Raw genomic sequence first — 17,184 nt, forward strand, 5'->3', positions numbered from 1 at the left:
TGTCATAAATAATATAATTACAGGATACAATGGCAAAACGTAATACTGTTATAGGAACTCCATTTTGGATGGCTCCTGAAGTCATACAAGAGATTGGCTATAACTGTGTGGCAGACATCTGGTCCCTTGGTATAACTTCAATAGAAATGGCTGAAGGAAAGCCTCCATATGCTGATATTCACCCAATGAGGGTAAGTGTGTTGGTGGCATTTTTTATTTTTGTATTAAAAAAAAAACAACCCTCAAACCCACAAAACATTCAAAACCCCCTAATACTGGAATCATAAAGCTGTAAGTTTATGAATAGAGATTTTAATACTAACAATTTTTACTTTCTGTATTGCTTCCTCTTGACTCCAGTTTGCCTGTGTTTTAACACATTTCTGTAAGGTTTTTTTTCTGTATCTCCACCTGAGAGGGAGCTGCATCAGGATGCTCTTAATTGGCTTTGAGGTAATATATAGAATCTATTTCATACTGCACTTGGAGATTTGCATCACCAAGACTCAGTCTGCTTTTGAAAGGCAGTTTTGAAATAAAGATGACCTAAAGAAGAATTCAGAACTGTCCTATGGGAGTAGTGCTAATATTATTATTATTAGTTACACCTGACAGCTTTTATTTATTAGTGACTCCTAAGGTCTCTTAATGAGTGAGTTTACTTTTTGCAAAATAAAATGTAAATAGAATTAGTTGCTTTATGAGGAGTAGCAGTTACAAAGGAATTACTTAGAGAAGCTAATGGGGATCAATGTTTATCTAGGGATAACTTGATGCTGTTAGTCATGCTGCTGTTATAATGCTGCTTTTGTAATAAGCTATAGAACAGCTATGCTGATTGCAGTGATGCTACATTCTTCAATTGTTTAAAACCCATTTTGAATTAAGAAGGCACTTTATGTTGCTTTAAGCATACCTTTCTCCAGAAGAATCTTAGAAATTTTGCCGCAAAATTGTAGTGCATATTAAATTATTTTATTCAGTTTTCTTTTGCTGGCGCCTCATGTATCAGAATCTTAACAGAAAGAAATCATCACTATAGAAAGAGAAGGTACTGTTCATATACAACTACTGTAAGGTGATGCACATCTGAATTCGAGTGTATTTAGTGCTATTTTTGTTTGTTAGGTTATTGATTTTTGGTTGTGTGTGCTCTTTGGAGGAGAGATGTTTCCTGAAATTTCTGTTAAAGCTAGTGAGTGATTTTCATTTAGAAACATTACATAATTTTGGAAGCAAAGTTTAGTCGTTTTCCTGCAGCATATTTTTCTTCATGTAATTAACTGTTTTAAAATTACAATTCAAACTAAAAATACTCAGGTGAAAGCTGAGAACAAACTAAGTATCTCTGAAGCTGGATTTTGATGGGAATTTAAGGTGAAATAACCTGTAAAAATATTTTGAAGAATGATGACAAATTAACTGCACTTGATCATGCTGGGATTTTTGGTTATACTTCTAACAAAAACTCCTTAATTACATCTGAGTAACATCACTGTATGTAGTTGCACCAGTTGTTGAAAGGTGAGGACTACATTATCAGAGAGGATTTTTATGTGCATGACAATAGCTGCTTATAAATCAAAGGTCATTATGTTTGAATGCTTGTGGATCTGTTTAATTCTTGCAATCAAGTGAATGCTATCAAAGGCCAATGTAATCTAACACAATTCTGGATTACATACAGCATGTGTTCTTGTTAATGAATTACGTTTAAATTACATTGTGGTTTTTAAGGGCTTGTATGTAGTTAGTACTCTTTCGTATATTTGATACCTTCAGTTTTTCTTAATTTTTATTAGTGAGTTGTTACAGTGGTTAACAAGAAATACACAGATTTAAGTTGCAATAGTTTTTCTGGTGTCATATGATACAGCTTCACAGGACTTTTGGCCATATGTAGATGCTTTGTTTTAGTTATGATACAGAATTGATACAGGCAAGCATGAAAGCTTGGGCAAATTTTCATTGCTTTTCCTAGATGTTGCTGGAGTTCTGTGGTATTTATGTAAGGCACAATTTTGTTGCCTGGGAATGCATAGTGAAATTACCATGCACACTATTTTGCTGTAGGCTGGTTGGCACTGCCACAAAGGTAATGCACTGCCAGTAGGCCATTTCCTTGTCAACTGTATTTACAGTTTAATAGAAATATTACATGACTTCTTTAAACAAGTGTTTTGGCAGAGAGGAAATAGCAGATTCCATGCAAACAAGCATAGCTTCCTCTGCTTAACCACACTCTGACTTCTCCAAAGATTTGTACTAGTTTCAGATGGGAAAGAAGTAGTGGGGGGTGCAAAATGGAATTTCAGGTGGGAGGGGGAAGAAGAAGCAGGTTTTTTCTGGTTAAGTATTTCTGTCATAGTGTATTTGACTGTAAGTGTCATCCATGCTATTTCTCACAAGCTTGGAAAAGACCTTCAAGATCATCAAGTCCTACCCAAGCCCTAACACCTGAACTGAACCATGGCACTGAGTGCCACATCCAGTCTTTCTTTAAACACATCCAGGGATGGTGACTCCACCAGCTCCCTGGGCTGGCCATTCCAGTACTTTATCACTCTTTCTCTAAAAAATTTTTTCTTGCTATCCAACCTATATTTCCCTTGGCACAGCTTAAGATTTATTTCGCTTCTTCCTGCTGCAAACTTGAGTTCAACAGGAGCTGTAGTTGTCACACTTGGTTTGAGGCTCAAAGGTCAAGAGCAATTGCCAGCTCAGTAGTTTTAATGCTTTATTCACCTAAGAATTATGGGCTCAGTACTCGATGTCAGAGTCCTTTTCTGCTTTTGCTAATGATGAAAAGTGAAACCTCTGTGTATTTTCTGGTTTTTTAAAAGGAGGAGTATTTTCAGGTAGTTGTAATGGAGGGAGAAATAGAGATGTCCTCAAGGTTGCCCTAAAACAGGGTGATACAGCTGCTAGAAATAGCAAGGAATTTGCTGATAAAAAAAAAATCATTCAAACCTAAATAATTTAACCCATCTAGCAGGACTAAAAGCATGTTGATTGCAGCAGACTGTGCAGCACCCAGGGTTAATGTGGCTAACAGTGTCTGCATCTGCCTTTGATTGCTCTGCTGTGATGAGCAGTTAGCAATTTATAGTGGAGCTAATTAAAGGGGACTTCATTGTGGTTCTAGGTCAAGACTCAGTCTCTTCCTCTGAAACTGCAGTGATGTTTTAACAGCTGAATTCCCATGTCCCCATTGACTGCAGCATATATGCTGTCCTGTAGTGATGAAATATGTATGTCCTACCCCAGACAAAACTTAATTCAAACCATTAACTGTTTTGTTCAGTCACTCCTCTGCATGTGATATCTATCCTTAGTATTTCTAAATTTGTTATTTTTAATCTGTGACGAGAGCACAGAGAATGGGCTGTTTTAGTGTAACAGTTGTGATCCTGGTCTTTTTCTAAAAAGTGTTAACATGCTTGTGAAATATCCTCTGTCTTTGCTAAACAAACCATGATTTCAAATTGTCATGTAAGAATTTTTTTGGTGGAACATCCTTTAAGCTGCATAGTTTTCATATGATCCTTCTGCTGCTGGTATTTGGCTTTAATAACACTTTGCCATAAAGCTGATCTTTAAACTTAAGCATGGCTCTTTTTGAGGTCCTTCTCTAGGCCACCCTTACTAAAATTTTTCCTCATATTCACGTAGTGATGCGATCAGTTATTCCTGCAAGGCTGAGATTTTTATGATCAATTTAAGTGTGGGCTGCTGCTGTTAGAGGCATCCTGTGTGTAGCCAGGAGTTCCTGACCTTTCTGTTAAGCAAACACTAATGTTATTGTGGCCTCACATGGAGTTGGATAAAGCAGCTGATGTTCTGAAAAGTTAACGTGATAGAAACCTCCTAGAACTGGGCCAGAGAAGTTGTAGGAGCGTGTAGTGGACAGAGGAAATGGGCTGAGGGGAGCTGCTGCTTTTGAGCCTTTTAGAACAACTGTAAAATGGCAACGTGTGTGTTTTATAAAATTTCTTCTTCTTTGCAAGGTGAACAGTTACTGACAGGTTGGTGTGCTTCAAATAAATGCTGGTAGCTCTCTTACAAAAGACAAGGAAATAAAAAGACTAAAAAAGCCCGAACGCTTTTCTTTCATGCTTATCAGGCAGCTGCAGTAATTCACATTGCTGTGGCATGGAAGAAGCTGGTGCTAGATGTGTTTTTCAACACTTCACAGCATTGGTCTCTGTTTCTTTATGGTGAAGTTTGTTGGAAATGGACATGTGGGCATCACATGTTCTGCAGTGAATTGGAGGAAGCCAATTTGAACTGCTTCCATTTGCCTTAAGTTCAATCATGATATTTATTTTTCCATGGCACTTACCCAGATTATCCATGCCTCCTGCTTAGCCTGTGTCATTTCCACCCTGGACTAATCTGTTTGTAATAACCTTTTATTCCTGATGTATCTTATAACAAACTACAATTTCCCGTTTTTTATTCTCGACATATTGCATTAAAACTGGAGATTGAAGTGAGAATTGTTGCTCTGTAGGGCTCTAAGAAAAAAGAGGTGTCATGTGGAGCATGGCAGTCAAATTGGGGCCAGTTTTTCAGCCATTAAGAAGACACTTTTCTATATGCCTTTTGTGCCAGAAATTGAGGAAAGGAAAAAAAAAACCAACTTCTGTCTTTCTGTACAGTCGCTCTTGCATTTCTTCTCTCCAACATGTGGTGTTATCTCATTTCTGTTATTTTCTTTAGGAGTTCACCTATCTTATCTCAGCATTACTGCTTTTAAATTAGACTAGGTTTGTAAAACTATATGGTTTTCTTTTTTTAGTGCTTTTGCTTATCTTTGCAAAAGACTTTGAATTAACTTCTAAAAGTCCTTTACCTTTTAAGAACTTTCTATGAGATGCTGTTAATTTGTAACTTGATGTCTTCTTGCCTGCTGTGTCAAGATAGAGTGAGCTAATATTTAAAGAGTTTAAAATATGGATATTTGATTGTACATTACTGTTCATTATTTTACTACTCTTCACAATCTTGTGGAAGAATGACAGTGAACTGTGCTGTTTTAAGGTGCAAGTAACATGTGTTTGCTGTGGGGACCCCAAGGCACTGATGTGATAGGGCTGTGACAGTAGAGGAATTGGAGGAGCATGTGTTCTGTTTTCGAAGAGCTGTTGTAAGACCTTTGGCCCTCTCTAGGCTTTAAATGGCGTTTTTGTATTTGCTTTATACATACCTAAATGCAGGCAGTGGGTGCAGAGGGGTGGTATTCCTGCCTGTTTCCATGCATTTCCAACATCCATTTCTGCTGGAATGAGTGTTTAGGTGGTCACATGATAGGCTGGATCAGAAAACTAACCAAGTAACAAGAAGTAGCTTTCAATTGTATTGTTAACAGGGTGCTTCAACTAGGTGGGGACAAAAATGTGTGGGTGGTACTGGTAGAAGAAATTGTTCATCTATTTTTGGGCATCAGCCAAGTTGATTTCAGTAGTTGCAAAACCAGAGTCTTAGCTGGCCATCTGTAAATTTATTATGATTAAAACTTAGTAATTATTAAAGGAAACTGCAGAGTTTTTCTGAAGTTGACCCTTAAAAATGCTTGTCCTAAGGGACAAACTGGCATTTTGTAGCTGTCCTAATTGTCCTTTGAGGCTTTTTCTGGTTGGGCATATTGATAAAATTAGACAGAATTCTAGACCTTTCATGGCTGAGTGTTCCCCCACAAAGCCTTCCTCCTTCTCCAGCTCATTCTGTTCTTCCATCTTTAAATGCTATTGCTGTGATACAGCAGAACTTCTTGGAGGGAAACTTCCAGTGGTCTTCAATTTGCATGCAGCTGAAGTCAAGTTTTGATTCATAATATATTTGCCTCTGGTACTGTTTGTAGCCAAAGTTTCAAATAGGTGTTACAACTTTATTAAAGAAAAAAACCCATAAGCATTGTTTACACCAGACTGTATTTGTCTAACAGAAGATAAGGTACGTTCTCTGTAGAGACTGAGGAAAAAAAAACGGTTTTAAAGGAATTGCTTTCCACATAAATCACCATGAGAAATACAATACATATTCTAATGGCATATGGAACATTTTTGCCTGGAGTGAGTAGTAGTCGTAGTAGTATGTGGTTCAGATCAATTGCAGCTGATCTAATACCAGTGTTGATCTGTATCTTTGGTAGTTTTCATTTTTTGTTCAACAACTTCTCAGGACTGAACTCTAAGGAAGTTGACATACTTAAGAGTTCTTAACAAAGGAAAGCTTTAAATTTTAATTAAATATGCTGCTAATTGAAATTAGTAAACAATCTATCCACCTGCTCTGATCAAAATATGAATAAGTGCTGTGCAGGAATTTTTGTATGAATCAAAAACCAAAACAGACAAAGCAATACATTAAAAAAAAAAGGCGCTAAATGCTTTTTTATTCAAGATTTATTTTATTTGTCAAAGTAAGTGTATTCACTTAATTTACTTGTCAAAATAAATGTATTTACTTATTTTAAATGAATGGTCAATTTTTATAGTGTGTGAACAGACCTCTTTGCCTGAACTGCTGATGGTGTGGTAAGTAAAGGCTGAGGTGCAGACCAGATCCTAATGCCCTGTTCATGATTTGACTCCTTTCAACATGTCCTGTTCATGATTTGACTCCTTTCAACTCATCTGGAATAAGATGATAAATGTTGGGCAGAATAAAGTGAGTGGTTGTGTACATTTGAACTTGCATATCTGTGCATGTTTCCATTTTTTGTGAGCAAATACCCGAGGTGCTACCTAAGTGAAATATTTGCATAGAGTTCGCTGGAGTCTTAATATCTAGATAATAAATCTACTGATCACCAGGAGAATTGCTATAATTGTAACAACAATTGGACTGATAACTTATTTCATTAGCTATTATTCTTTAATTAGGTGCATGCATGTTTTTGATGGGTTGTTGTATGTACCTTAATGTGAGGAGATAGATTTCTAAATTTTCTGGAATACAATTAAGGCAACTGTTAACTATTACAGTAATGACATTTTTACTAGATAGAAAGAAGAGTTTTTAGGTACTTTTTTCAACTTGACATTACTTTTCGTTGTTGTTGAGTTATTTTTAGTAGTGAATTGAAAACTAAATAAAGGGCAAATTGTGGTCCCACAGAAAAATAATTTTCTGTCAAAGTTTCACTTGTGACTCTTGGGCAAGCTGATCATGGAGGTGCAGAGATCCTGCTCTGTAGATTTTTTAAATTCTTTTTAATTTCAAAGTGTGTATGGGTCTCCAAACTCAAAGTACGATTTATAATTTTAGTTAAAATATGTTTGGTGTTCACTCATATATGTAAGGTGATTTCAAGTGCTTTCTTCCTTAAGCTCTTATTTTTCATGGAAATGCTCGTCATAGCTACAGACATAGTACCCTTTGAACATAAGTTCTTTTTTAATGTGTAATGCCTGCAGGATTAATGCAGGCAGTGAATTTCCAAAGGATTTAATTTGCTTATTTGTTTGTGATCAGCCCTCCTATGGCCTTGCTGTAGAGGTGAAGGGGAAAAATTCTTATGAGTGAGGAAGTCAACCCAGGGAAGTGCTCTAGGGGTATAGTCTAGTTTCTTGTGATACAGAAATACGATTTCTTTCAGTTTTTCAGTGTGCTCAGCATAGAATTTTAATGAAAATTCCTATGGTATGGCTTAGTCAAAATATATAAATGGACTGAAAAGAAATGATGTGTGAATTCTCCTCAGACACTGAAGACAAATTTAGAAGCATCTGGTTGCAAAACATATGAAATATAGCATGTGATATTTTATTTATTTCCTTAAATTGCAATCAACAGTTCATTGCTTGACTTTACCAGACTCAGTGATGAGTATTTAGCCTCCTAGGGAATGATGTGCCAGCGTGGCAGCATCCAGTTTCCAAGACTGGACAGCTTGCTATGCAAAGGGACTGTATGTTTAACATCAGCCCATTTTATGTGAAAGAAAGATTCATAATACCACTGTGAAGGCAAGATAGGAAAAAATACCATTTGTTCTCTGGCAAAACTTCAAAGATAGTAAAATTTTTCTTCCTAATAGGCCAAGGAACTTTTCAAAGAGGTTCTGCCACATGGCTTCCCAAACAAAGGATTGATAGATCTCTCTGGTTTATTGAACTCTTTAATGATAAGGCATTAGCATTGATTTGCAGTGAAAACACTAGATTACTTGAGGTGTGCTCAGTGATTAAACTGGAGGATGATAGCATCCTATTCCTGTTCACATTAAAGCTTTTCAAACAGTCTACAATCTGATGTGTGTAATTGTTGTCTTCCTGCCTTTATTATTTACCCTCCTTTTTTCTTGCATCTCTCTATCTTGCTTTTCTTTTCAGTGAGGAGATGGCTTGAAAGTTCATGTAACAAAACTATATAAATAAAGTGCAATTAAAACTATGTAAACTGCAAGTTTATATAGTGCAATTAAACTATATAATTAAAGTGCAATATAAATAAAGTGCAATTAAAGAGTAGTTGCAGAATCCAGCATAGATGTTTGATTGTAGCTTAGAGAATGAGTTGTCACTCCTTCACATCACCAGAATTTTCTTTATGTCGCTAGAATTTTTTGAAGTAGAATTAATGTTTATTACTGTTAAAAATATAAATTCCTTGCAGTTTTAAATTATGTTGGGTTTGCTGGTGCATATGTGCAAAAAGGAAATGTTAATCTGTCATGTGTAATAAAGTAGCAGAAGCAGAGAATATTTGAAATTTGTACTTGAACTGGAGTTTAACTTGAATTAAATGGAAAACATTTATTGCATGCTTCTAAATGAGGATTTAATTAAATTAAATTAGTGCATCTTTTTAGACTTTCCCCTGAATAAGAAATTTGAGACATGCTTCAGTTGATGGTTGGTTTTCTCTGACTTTGATTAATCACTTTCAAAGTAAGTGGAGGATCAGTACAGTAATTTCACAATTACACACAAGTGAGTTAACTTGAAACTTTTAACTAAAAATAACTGTAAAGGGAGTTTGATCTTGGTTAGTTTCATGTAATGCAGTGCATCTTCTGTGAGTGATTCAGATTCTTAGTAGTGCTAATCTGAATAAAGGACCCATACCATGATGCTACCTGTTTATTTACAAGATGCTTCAGTGGTAAATGTTGGACCTGGAAAAATTATTTTTCTAAGATATTGGAACAGTAAACAGAGGTGGAATGAAGCCATGAAATTAATGAAAATATGCTTTGAGCACTGGCTCAAGCCCTATGCCTGTAAACATTGTTAAAGGTTATTTGATAGAACTGTTAATGAGGGTAAAGCCCGGAATGCGTTCGGCAGACGTAGCATGGCACAGGATACCAGTACCCACTGTGGCTGAGCTGGCTGCTTTCTCCTGGGCAAATGTTAAAAGCAAACAAGCTGACAACCTTCTACCGAAAGGCTTATTCAGAAGTTTTTTAATTGCTATAGATTTGCTAATTTGTGATGTTAGTAATATTGTAAACATAGATCAGAGGGCAAAGCAAAATTGGTTCGCAACTTGAAGATCTCAATAAAATTTTATTTGGAATAGGCAATCATCCACAGTCATTAAATCTAAAATGACAATTTTATCATAACAAGGCTTTTCTATTAATGAGCTTTACAGCCATTGTTATTTAAAAAAAACCAACAATTTTCCATTATTTGTACATGTCATTGTATGCTGAATTTATTCAGTTTCGCACTATGATGTGGAAAATAGTTCAACAAGGTGTTTATGCACAGATTTGGGAGAATTAATTTTATTAGCAATTCTGTAATATCTTCCAGGATATTGTCAAGTATACCACTTTTAAGTCAAGACCTGTACATATTAGCTACAAATATACTTCCATTTCTTTTTACTATTATCTTTCAAGTTCTAGGGTTAGCACTAAATATACAAGGTTAATTTTTATGCAGTCTGGCAATTAGCTTCATTAAAGAGGAGGGAATCTGTATATTGCTTTTAATTGAAATGTCTGTTTGAATTTTTTGTATACAACTAATGTCTTTTTAAGCCAAAAAAGAACTCGGTAAACAATTTTAAGACATTCTTAAAATTAATGTCTTGAAACTTGAATTAATATTTATTTATTTATTGAAGTGAATTGTATGTTCACTTTTTTTAAAATATGTTTTCTGGCAGTATAGCTATTTGACCTGGATGAAGTGCTTTAGAGACTTGACTGCTGTATTGTCAAATTCTTAGCTCATTATTACAAGTTTTAAAAGCAGAAGTGTATTTACTTGGGTTTTAGTTAAAGTGATATTTGATTTTTTTTTTAATATGTGGGGGAAAACCACAATCAAATTAGGAGGAAAATATTAAGCTTCTGTTGCTACTTACCAGAAGATTTTTATATGCTTTGAGCCTATACTGGTTGTTTACTTCATAAAGAATCTAAAAAATTGCTTAGATTGGGAGGTGGATAAAATTTGGAATAAAGAAAGCTTATTAAGACTGCATGTACCCTGTTTCTGTCATGGTATTATATTGCCTTAAAATGTACACTAGGTAATTTTTAAAGAGGATGATGCATATTTAATGAAGAAATTTATTTATTTAAAAGGAAGGGTTGCCAATCAGTCTAAATTTGCTTCAGTTAAAACTTGATGGTCTAAAGACAACTTATAATCCTTTTCTTGTTGTAAAGTATTGTCAAGTTTGCAGTAATATCAGTTAAGTTTATGGAAACTTTGTTTTAAGGTGGTTTAAAATAGAAGTAAATCTTTAATTTGTATTTGATGGCACCTGTTTTCATTTTGTTTCCCTGGCAACACCAGTGGTATCAAAAATTGCCTGTAGACCACCCTGGTTTTAGAGAAGAATGAAATCAGCCTGGCTCAGCCTTTGATTTTACTTACTAAATACTTAGACAAAGCTTTAATACACAGTCAGTACTTTACAAACTAACTCAAATTATTTGGGTATACAATTTGTGATTTTTTTTAAATTAGAATTTTCTGTACTAATGCCAGTTTTTATTGTTCTGCTGTTTTTAAAATGTACTGAAATACAGGAAGTATTTTTGATACACTGTCTCAAAAAGTGTGTTTGAAAGCTGTAATAACTAGCTGCAGAAAAGTAGAGCAAAAATTCATAGTTTTTAGATAACACAATCTGTCTGCTTTTAAAGCTGTGTGGATCCAGGGTTTTCTTCCAGATGTAAGTTGTCATTTGCATTCCCGCAGGAAACAAAAGCAACATGAGTGTTACCTCCAGATTCTGCTTTTGTCTGTGCTTCTTTACTATGTCTGAGAATTCACCTTATTAAAATTACATATGTGGTGTTCCAAATGCCACAAATCTTAATACATTATCAGTTTGTGTTTCAGAAACACAAACATGGACATAATTCTTCCAAATACTGCTTATCATTACCTACTTGCCTAAAAAACTCTACTGACAGAAGCCTCATCTGCTGTGAGGAGCTCCTCCTCTGAGCTCCGTGCTATACTATTGACAATTAAATAAGGAAAATGTTGTTGTTCTGATGGAGCAATTCAGATTTTTAGTAATAGTTACAGGAACACTGGACAGTCTGAGAAGTTTAAGATGTCTTACATTTTCCACTCTCCCCCAGAAACTTAGAATAGTTTTGGAAGATAATGAAGTAATCTGTTCCCAGAAAAGAGAGTACCTCTGATGGAGTTCATGGGTACCTGTGGTGCAGTACTTCCCAGTGTCCTGCTGCTGGGACTGGAGGCATTAGAGATGGCAGCCCAGTATTTTCTCTGCTGCTGCTCCTTTCCTCATGCTATGAAAATGTAAAACAGGTAGCATCAGCCAGCACAAGATTTGTTGGCAAACTGACATGCATGTGTTTAAACAGTCATCTGTTTCAAGTGGGATGTTCCTTAAGAAATGTAATAATCATGAACTCTAACCTGGGACACAGGGCACTTCTACACTGGGCAGGTACATCCAGACACAAGTGAACTTTGCCTGTACTGTCCCCCTTCAGTTTTCTCCAGGAGTGTCTCTGGAGCAACTGTGTGCATACTGTAAATGTCTTGCTTTTTGTTTGTTTCTCTGAATAATATGACTAATTTGTGCAAGCTGTGTTTTTTGATGTTTAGAAGTAGCTAGCATTTGATTCTTGTGGTGAAAATGAGCATATGCAAGTTCCTAATTTGTAAAACATGCTGTTGTTAAACAGTCAGAGTAATTAAATTATTTAGAGAAATTGGCACAAAGTTTCTTAGAACTTGATCCTTCTAGCAGTCGTGTGAATTGTCATGTATAAATTGTGACTGTGGAGCAACTGGTTGCATTGCCACTTCCTGGTGTGAAAATATGTGGAGTGTGCAGTAGCTGGAAGGTTCTTTTTAGACTGGAAATGTTATGGTAAGCTGATGGTGCTTGAGAAAGGTCTTACTGCTGTAGGCCTGGGTGAGCAGTAGGACAGGCTGAAAGCCAGAGGATATGTCTGTCTGTCTGGATGGGTGTTGAAAAGTTGGGGGGTGCTCTCTCCGACTGCCGCGCTGGCTGAGGGCAGGACGTGATGTGGCTCCAGCTCAGGAGCAGTGCACTGCCCTGCCATGCCTCTGTACCCAAAGTCATGTGCCTGGCCTCTGAGCTTGTTTCCATGTTTACCTCTCTCCGTGTGGAAGATGCCTTCTGTTTCAGGCTGTAATTCATAACCTTCACTGCAGAATTCATTCACAGCGCCTGGACTGAGTGTGGACACAGAAGTGCATTTCACCAAGGGGCTAAAGCATATGCTGCAGGATTTCTGCTGCTGGCTTGTTGACTTTGTGCATGTTCTGGTTAGATTAAGGTTCAGTTCAGCATTAAGTTAGCTGATGCAAAATTTAACCTATTAGTTGTTTTTTTTTTAAAGTTACTTACTGCAGGAGAAGTGGAGAAGTGTAATCTTCTGCGGTGTTTCTGATCTAGCATTAGGATTCCTAAAGCTGCTTTAGTGTTGTCTGGAAAGAACTTTGATAAAAATCAACTAGACTAACATGCCCATAATATAAGAGTTTGTTCTTGACCCCTTAGTACTTATAGATTAAGTCAGTAGGTATAATGTTCATTTTCTTAAGCCATTAAGTCATATATGTCTTCCAGGTATTGTTTCATATACTGACCATGTTCTTTTCCTACTGCTTTTTAATAGTCTAGTTGGGATGCTACCTTAACTCCTTACCTGTATTGAGAAAACAAAACCATTGGCTCAGCTTTCTTTCACACCTGAAGGGAACTTTTTTTTCTGTAAAATTAACCTTTAATGTTAACAAAAGAAGAAGGTGTATCCTGAACATCATAATTACATTTGTTAGGCATTTAATTAATGACAGTTATGAGAAGACACATAGTGAGTAGAAGGAAACTGCCAAACCTGGCATTGACACAGGACCTTTTTTTTGCCTTGTGCAACACAACTTTGATCAAAAGATGCTCTTGATGCATGTTGCTAAAATAACTAACTTTCACACTCCAGAATTGCAGCAGTTGACAAAAGGTTCCACCTTTATTGGTTTCCTTTGATAGTTACATTTATAAAAGTAGCCTCTCAGAGGGACTTTAAAGGCAGTAAACTGAATTACTAGGGGCCAAGAGAGCACATCAGGAGCTAAAAACAGACACTGAAAATATCTTGCTTTGTGTTTAAATTTGCGAATTGTTACCTAGGCTCTGCTACTGTAGTGTACACACAGGATGATTTGACTTCTGCATTATTCCCTTCTCTAGCTTTGTTTTGCTTTCATGATAGGAATCAAAAACTCTATCATAATTTCATAATTGCTATGGCCAAGATGGGCTTTAGTTAAAAAAAAGAATTTAATTATTTATTTGTATTTCACTACTTATTTATAAACATCTGGGGAATTTTAGTATTATGTTTGTAAGAACTCTGCTAGATTTTTGATGTTGAAATGGGAGCTTTTGGTTGCTATTGAGGCTTCAGAATTTATTAACAAATTCATCTGTAAGGGAAATTTGTTTAACAGAGTAAAACATTATGTTTCTAATGCCTTTGCATTTCAGATGGTGATGGTTTAAATTATGACACCAGCGCTGTGCCTTAGGGCTTGCAATTCTGTAACTTTTTTCAGATGCATCAACTAAGCATTGCCTAATTTGTTATGAAATTGGAAGAAAAGTTGTTCAGTAATTCTTACTAAGTTGTGCTGCTAACATCTGTTTCCCATAAAATACTGGTAATATGATAAGAATTGAAAGAATTGTGTGATTACCAGTTTCAAATAACCATTCCAATGATGGTCAACCAAAGATGGCTTTTTTTTCACTGAGGGAGTCATTTGAATGTATGGAGTGTTAAGTCCAAATGGCAGAGAAAGCTAATGCTGGTGGGGTGATATGCAAAGGTAAGCTGTGTTGGTTTTGGATGCTGTTCTTTACAGAACCTCTGGCAAATTTAGGAGTTAAGTTATATGTTTTCTCTTCTTAAATTTATCATTAAGTGTATTTATAATTTAACTAAAGAAATTGATTGAGTATTCACTAAAAAATGAAGTTGACTTCTTGTTACAGACAGTTTAAGTATGTGTGGTTGGATTTTTTATTTTTAATCGGTGTTTTTAATATATAAACAGTGGTTGTTAAAATTTTTTTTGCCATTTGGCAGGTATAAGGATCTGTTTTAGAAACTGAAGGTTTTAAGTGGCCCTGTTTAGAGCCCGAGTAATGGTTGGCTGGTCCCCTACCATAAGTTAAAGCCAAATTTTGATACTTAGTCTGGATTGTTTAGGTCAGGCAAGATGTGCTCAGGAATATTCTTTCTTTTCCCAATTTCCACATGAATTTTCATCTCTTCCACCTCCTTTCATGTCCCCAGTGCTTTGGTCAGGCAAAGGGCAGCTCTCCAGCATGCAAGCAGAGAAAAGGTAAGTCAAGCCGCAGGAGTGAAGCTTTGCGAAGCCTCCTTGAGAGATTGGAGTTCTGTTTCACAGAGAAAATCAGAACCCAGCCATGGCAATCCCTTCACTGGGGGAGCCTCTGCTTTCAGATTTTTCTGTAGTAGTCGTTTCACTTGTATTTTGTTGTCTTTGCACACCAGCTTCTTAAAGAGAAAAACCAGTGAGTTCAGGGTGTGCATGTGAGTAGCTAATGGATGTGACTGATGTGTTTTGAGAATTCACCATTCCTTAACTGCTGTACCTTGTGCTCATGTAACCTAGAGTTATGCTTCATCTCCAGTACAAACAGCCTTGCTAGGGAAATAAAGGCAAATCTTTCTCAGAGGCAGAGCAGTAGGTGTTAAAAACTTGCATCTAGAAGGGGATCAGGAACTTCAGTATTTTCAGACAAAAATGAGCATTTTATTCTTTGTATTTTTCCCCATGATTGCAAGCTATTTCCAGACTTGTGGAAACCTGCTTCCATTGAATGAAGATGAAGAAAACAAATTTTTATTGTTACTGGGTTGTTTTTTTTAAATATCTTTATCTATGGAGTTAGTTCTTTGAGAGGAATATATGTGTATATATAAAATCCATAAACATATCTCAATATCTATAAAGAAAGAGCTTAGTTTTTTATATGCAGGAATACATATTTACATATTGATTTATCTCTCAGAGAGCTCTGAGAGATAAATCAGAGTTACACAGGCACACAAACACAGAGGAGTTCTTTCATTCTATATATTTGCAAATAATGCCCTGTTAAAAATTACTCTTTTCAGTCATGCAGAAAATGAGTATTTGTTTAATTATTTTTTAGTGTCCATGTTTAATAACACTTGGAAGGCATTGTTTGTTCAGCAGCTTGCAGATGTCTCCTTGGTGATCATATAAATGCAAACTGTTGATTTTTATACAGTCCTTCACAAAATGTTTTTACCTAAGAGCTCCAGTGGACTTAAAGCTGTATGTGATACTAAACCAAGACACCCTCAGTTTTACTGCCAAGAGTGCATGCCCAAGCAATGCTTAACTACTGTGTAGAAAATGAGTCTTTTTATGCATTTTCTGGATCAATTGGACATCACATAGGTCATTTGGAGTGGAATTAGGCAGAGAACCTGGTAAATCATCCTGTATTTATCTGTACTGCTAGGCAGATTCCCATGAAAACTTTCAGTCTAGCAGGTTTTTTTTTTATGAAATATGTGATTACAGGCTTTGAATTTCTGAAGGAATTTATCCTGTATTTATCCTATCTAAAACTTTTGTTGCTGTTTTTAAGATCAGCTTATTAGTTTAATGTGTGCTTGAATTTCAGCTCAAGCACTTGACTTTTCTCTTTATATTGTTGTCTTCTAAATCATTACCTGTGTTAATCTAACATAGGGATTACATAGCCCAGCAGTCTGTAGCAGGTATGTTCATAGTTCCTCTATTTTTCTGAGTAAAGAAAGGTGGGACAATCTCCCATCTCCCTTTCCTTTTGTATGCGAGTTGACTTTGACTGTGGAGTTTGCTACTGCTTTAAATAAAGGCTTGTTTAAAGTGAATAATTTCTACAAAGTGAGCACTCTTTATTTTGGTTGGGTGGCTTGTTTAATCGTCTTTATGCCATTCCTAGTTCTGCTTTTATGTTCCCTTTAACTTATGAAGGCCAAGTTCCTTCTTCAGTGGGCATATACATTTCTGGACAAAGAAAATAATTCACTAGACCTGGGACTTGGTGGTGGTCTTGGTTATGCAGTGCCTGGGCTCTGCCACAGGAAAGGCCCTTTAGAGTGTGCTGTGCTGCTTTTGAGTCATTGTTTCAGTCCATCACCCCCCATAGTTCCTTAAGCAGCCAAGAGAAACTGCAGGAGGAGTGATTAAGATACCACCCTCTGCACTTCCTGGTGTTGCTGTCTGTTCTAGGGAACCTTTGCTTTATGACTTGCATTCGGTGCTTTCAGGTTGAGTACTGTGTCTTCAAGCAGTGTGCCCAGCCTTTCTCTACCTGAAATTTGAACCAATAGCCTTCAGCAGCTTTCTAGCTCTTGCTGTCTTCCAAATCAATGGCTCTCATTTCTGATTTGAAATAAGTTTGGGTGCACTGTGCGGTCTGGTGTTCAGCTAAATATATAGGGGTGCAGAGACAAGACATAAGCTCTAAATACAATGATAGAGGAAAGAGTGTTCCTGAAATACATGGCATTCTTCATGCAGAGTTGTATGATGGCCCTGTTTTATACTAGCATATTGCTTTGGCCTGGATGAGTGGGCTGTATGTCTGGAATTTGCATTCACCCTGTGCTAGCTTATAGAGGACTTTGAGAATTTATCTGAGACT

General features: G+C 36.3%; 1 protein-coding gene across 1 annotated transcript in view; it reads left to right on the top strand.

Annotated features, from left to right (window-relative positions):
- The window catches only part of STK3 (serine/threonine kinase 3), a 126,923-nt gene that overhangs the window by 26,512 nt on the left and 83,227 nt on the right, over window positions 1-17,184 (top strand). The window contains exon 6 of the mRNA XM_071421529.1: window positions 24-191. Within this exon, the coding sequence (XP_071277630.1) occupies window positions 24-191 (168 nt within the window). The remainder of the gene's footprint in view (window positions 1-23; window positions 192-17,184) is intronic.

Source organism: Agelaius tricolor, unplaced genomic scaffold (genome assembly GCF_023055355.1).
Source record: "Agelaius tricolor isolate 1412-34295 unplaced genomic scaffold, bAgeTri1.0.p SCAF_2, whole genome shotgun sequence".
Lineage (NCBI taxonomy): Eukaryota > Metazoa > Chordata > Aves > Passeriformes > Icteridae > Agelaius > Agelaius tricolor.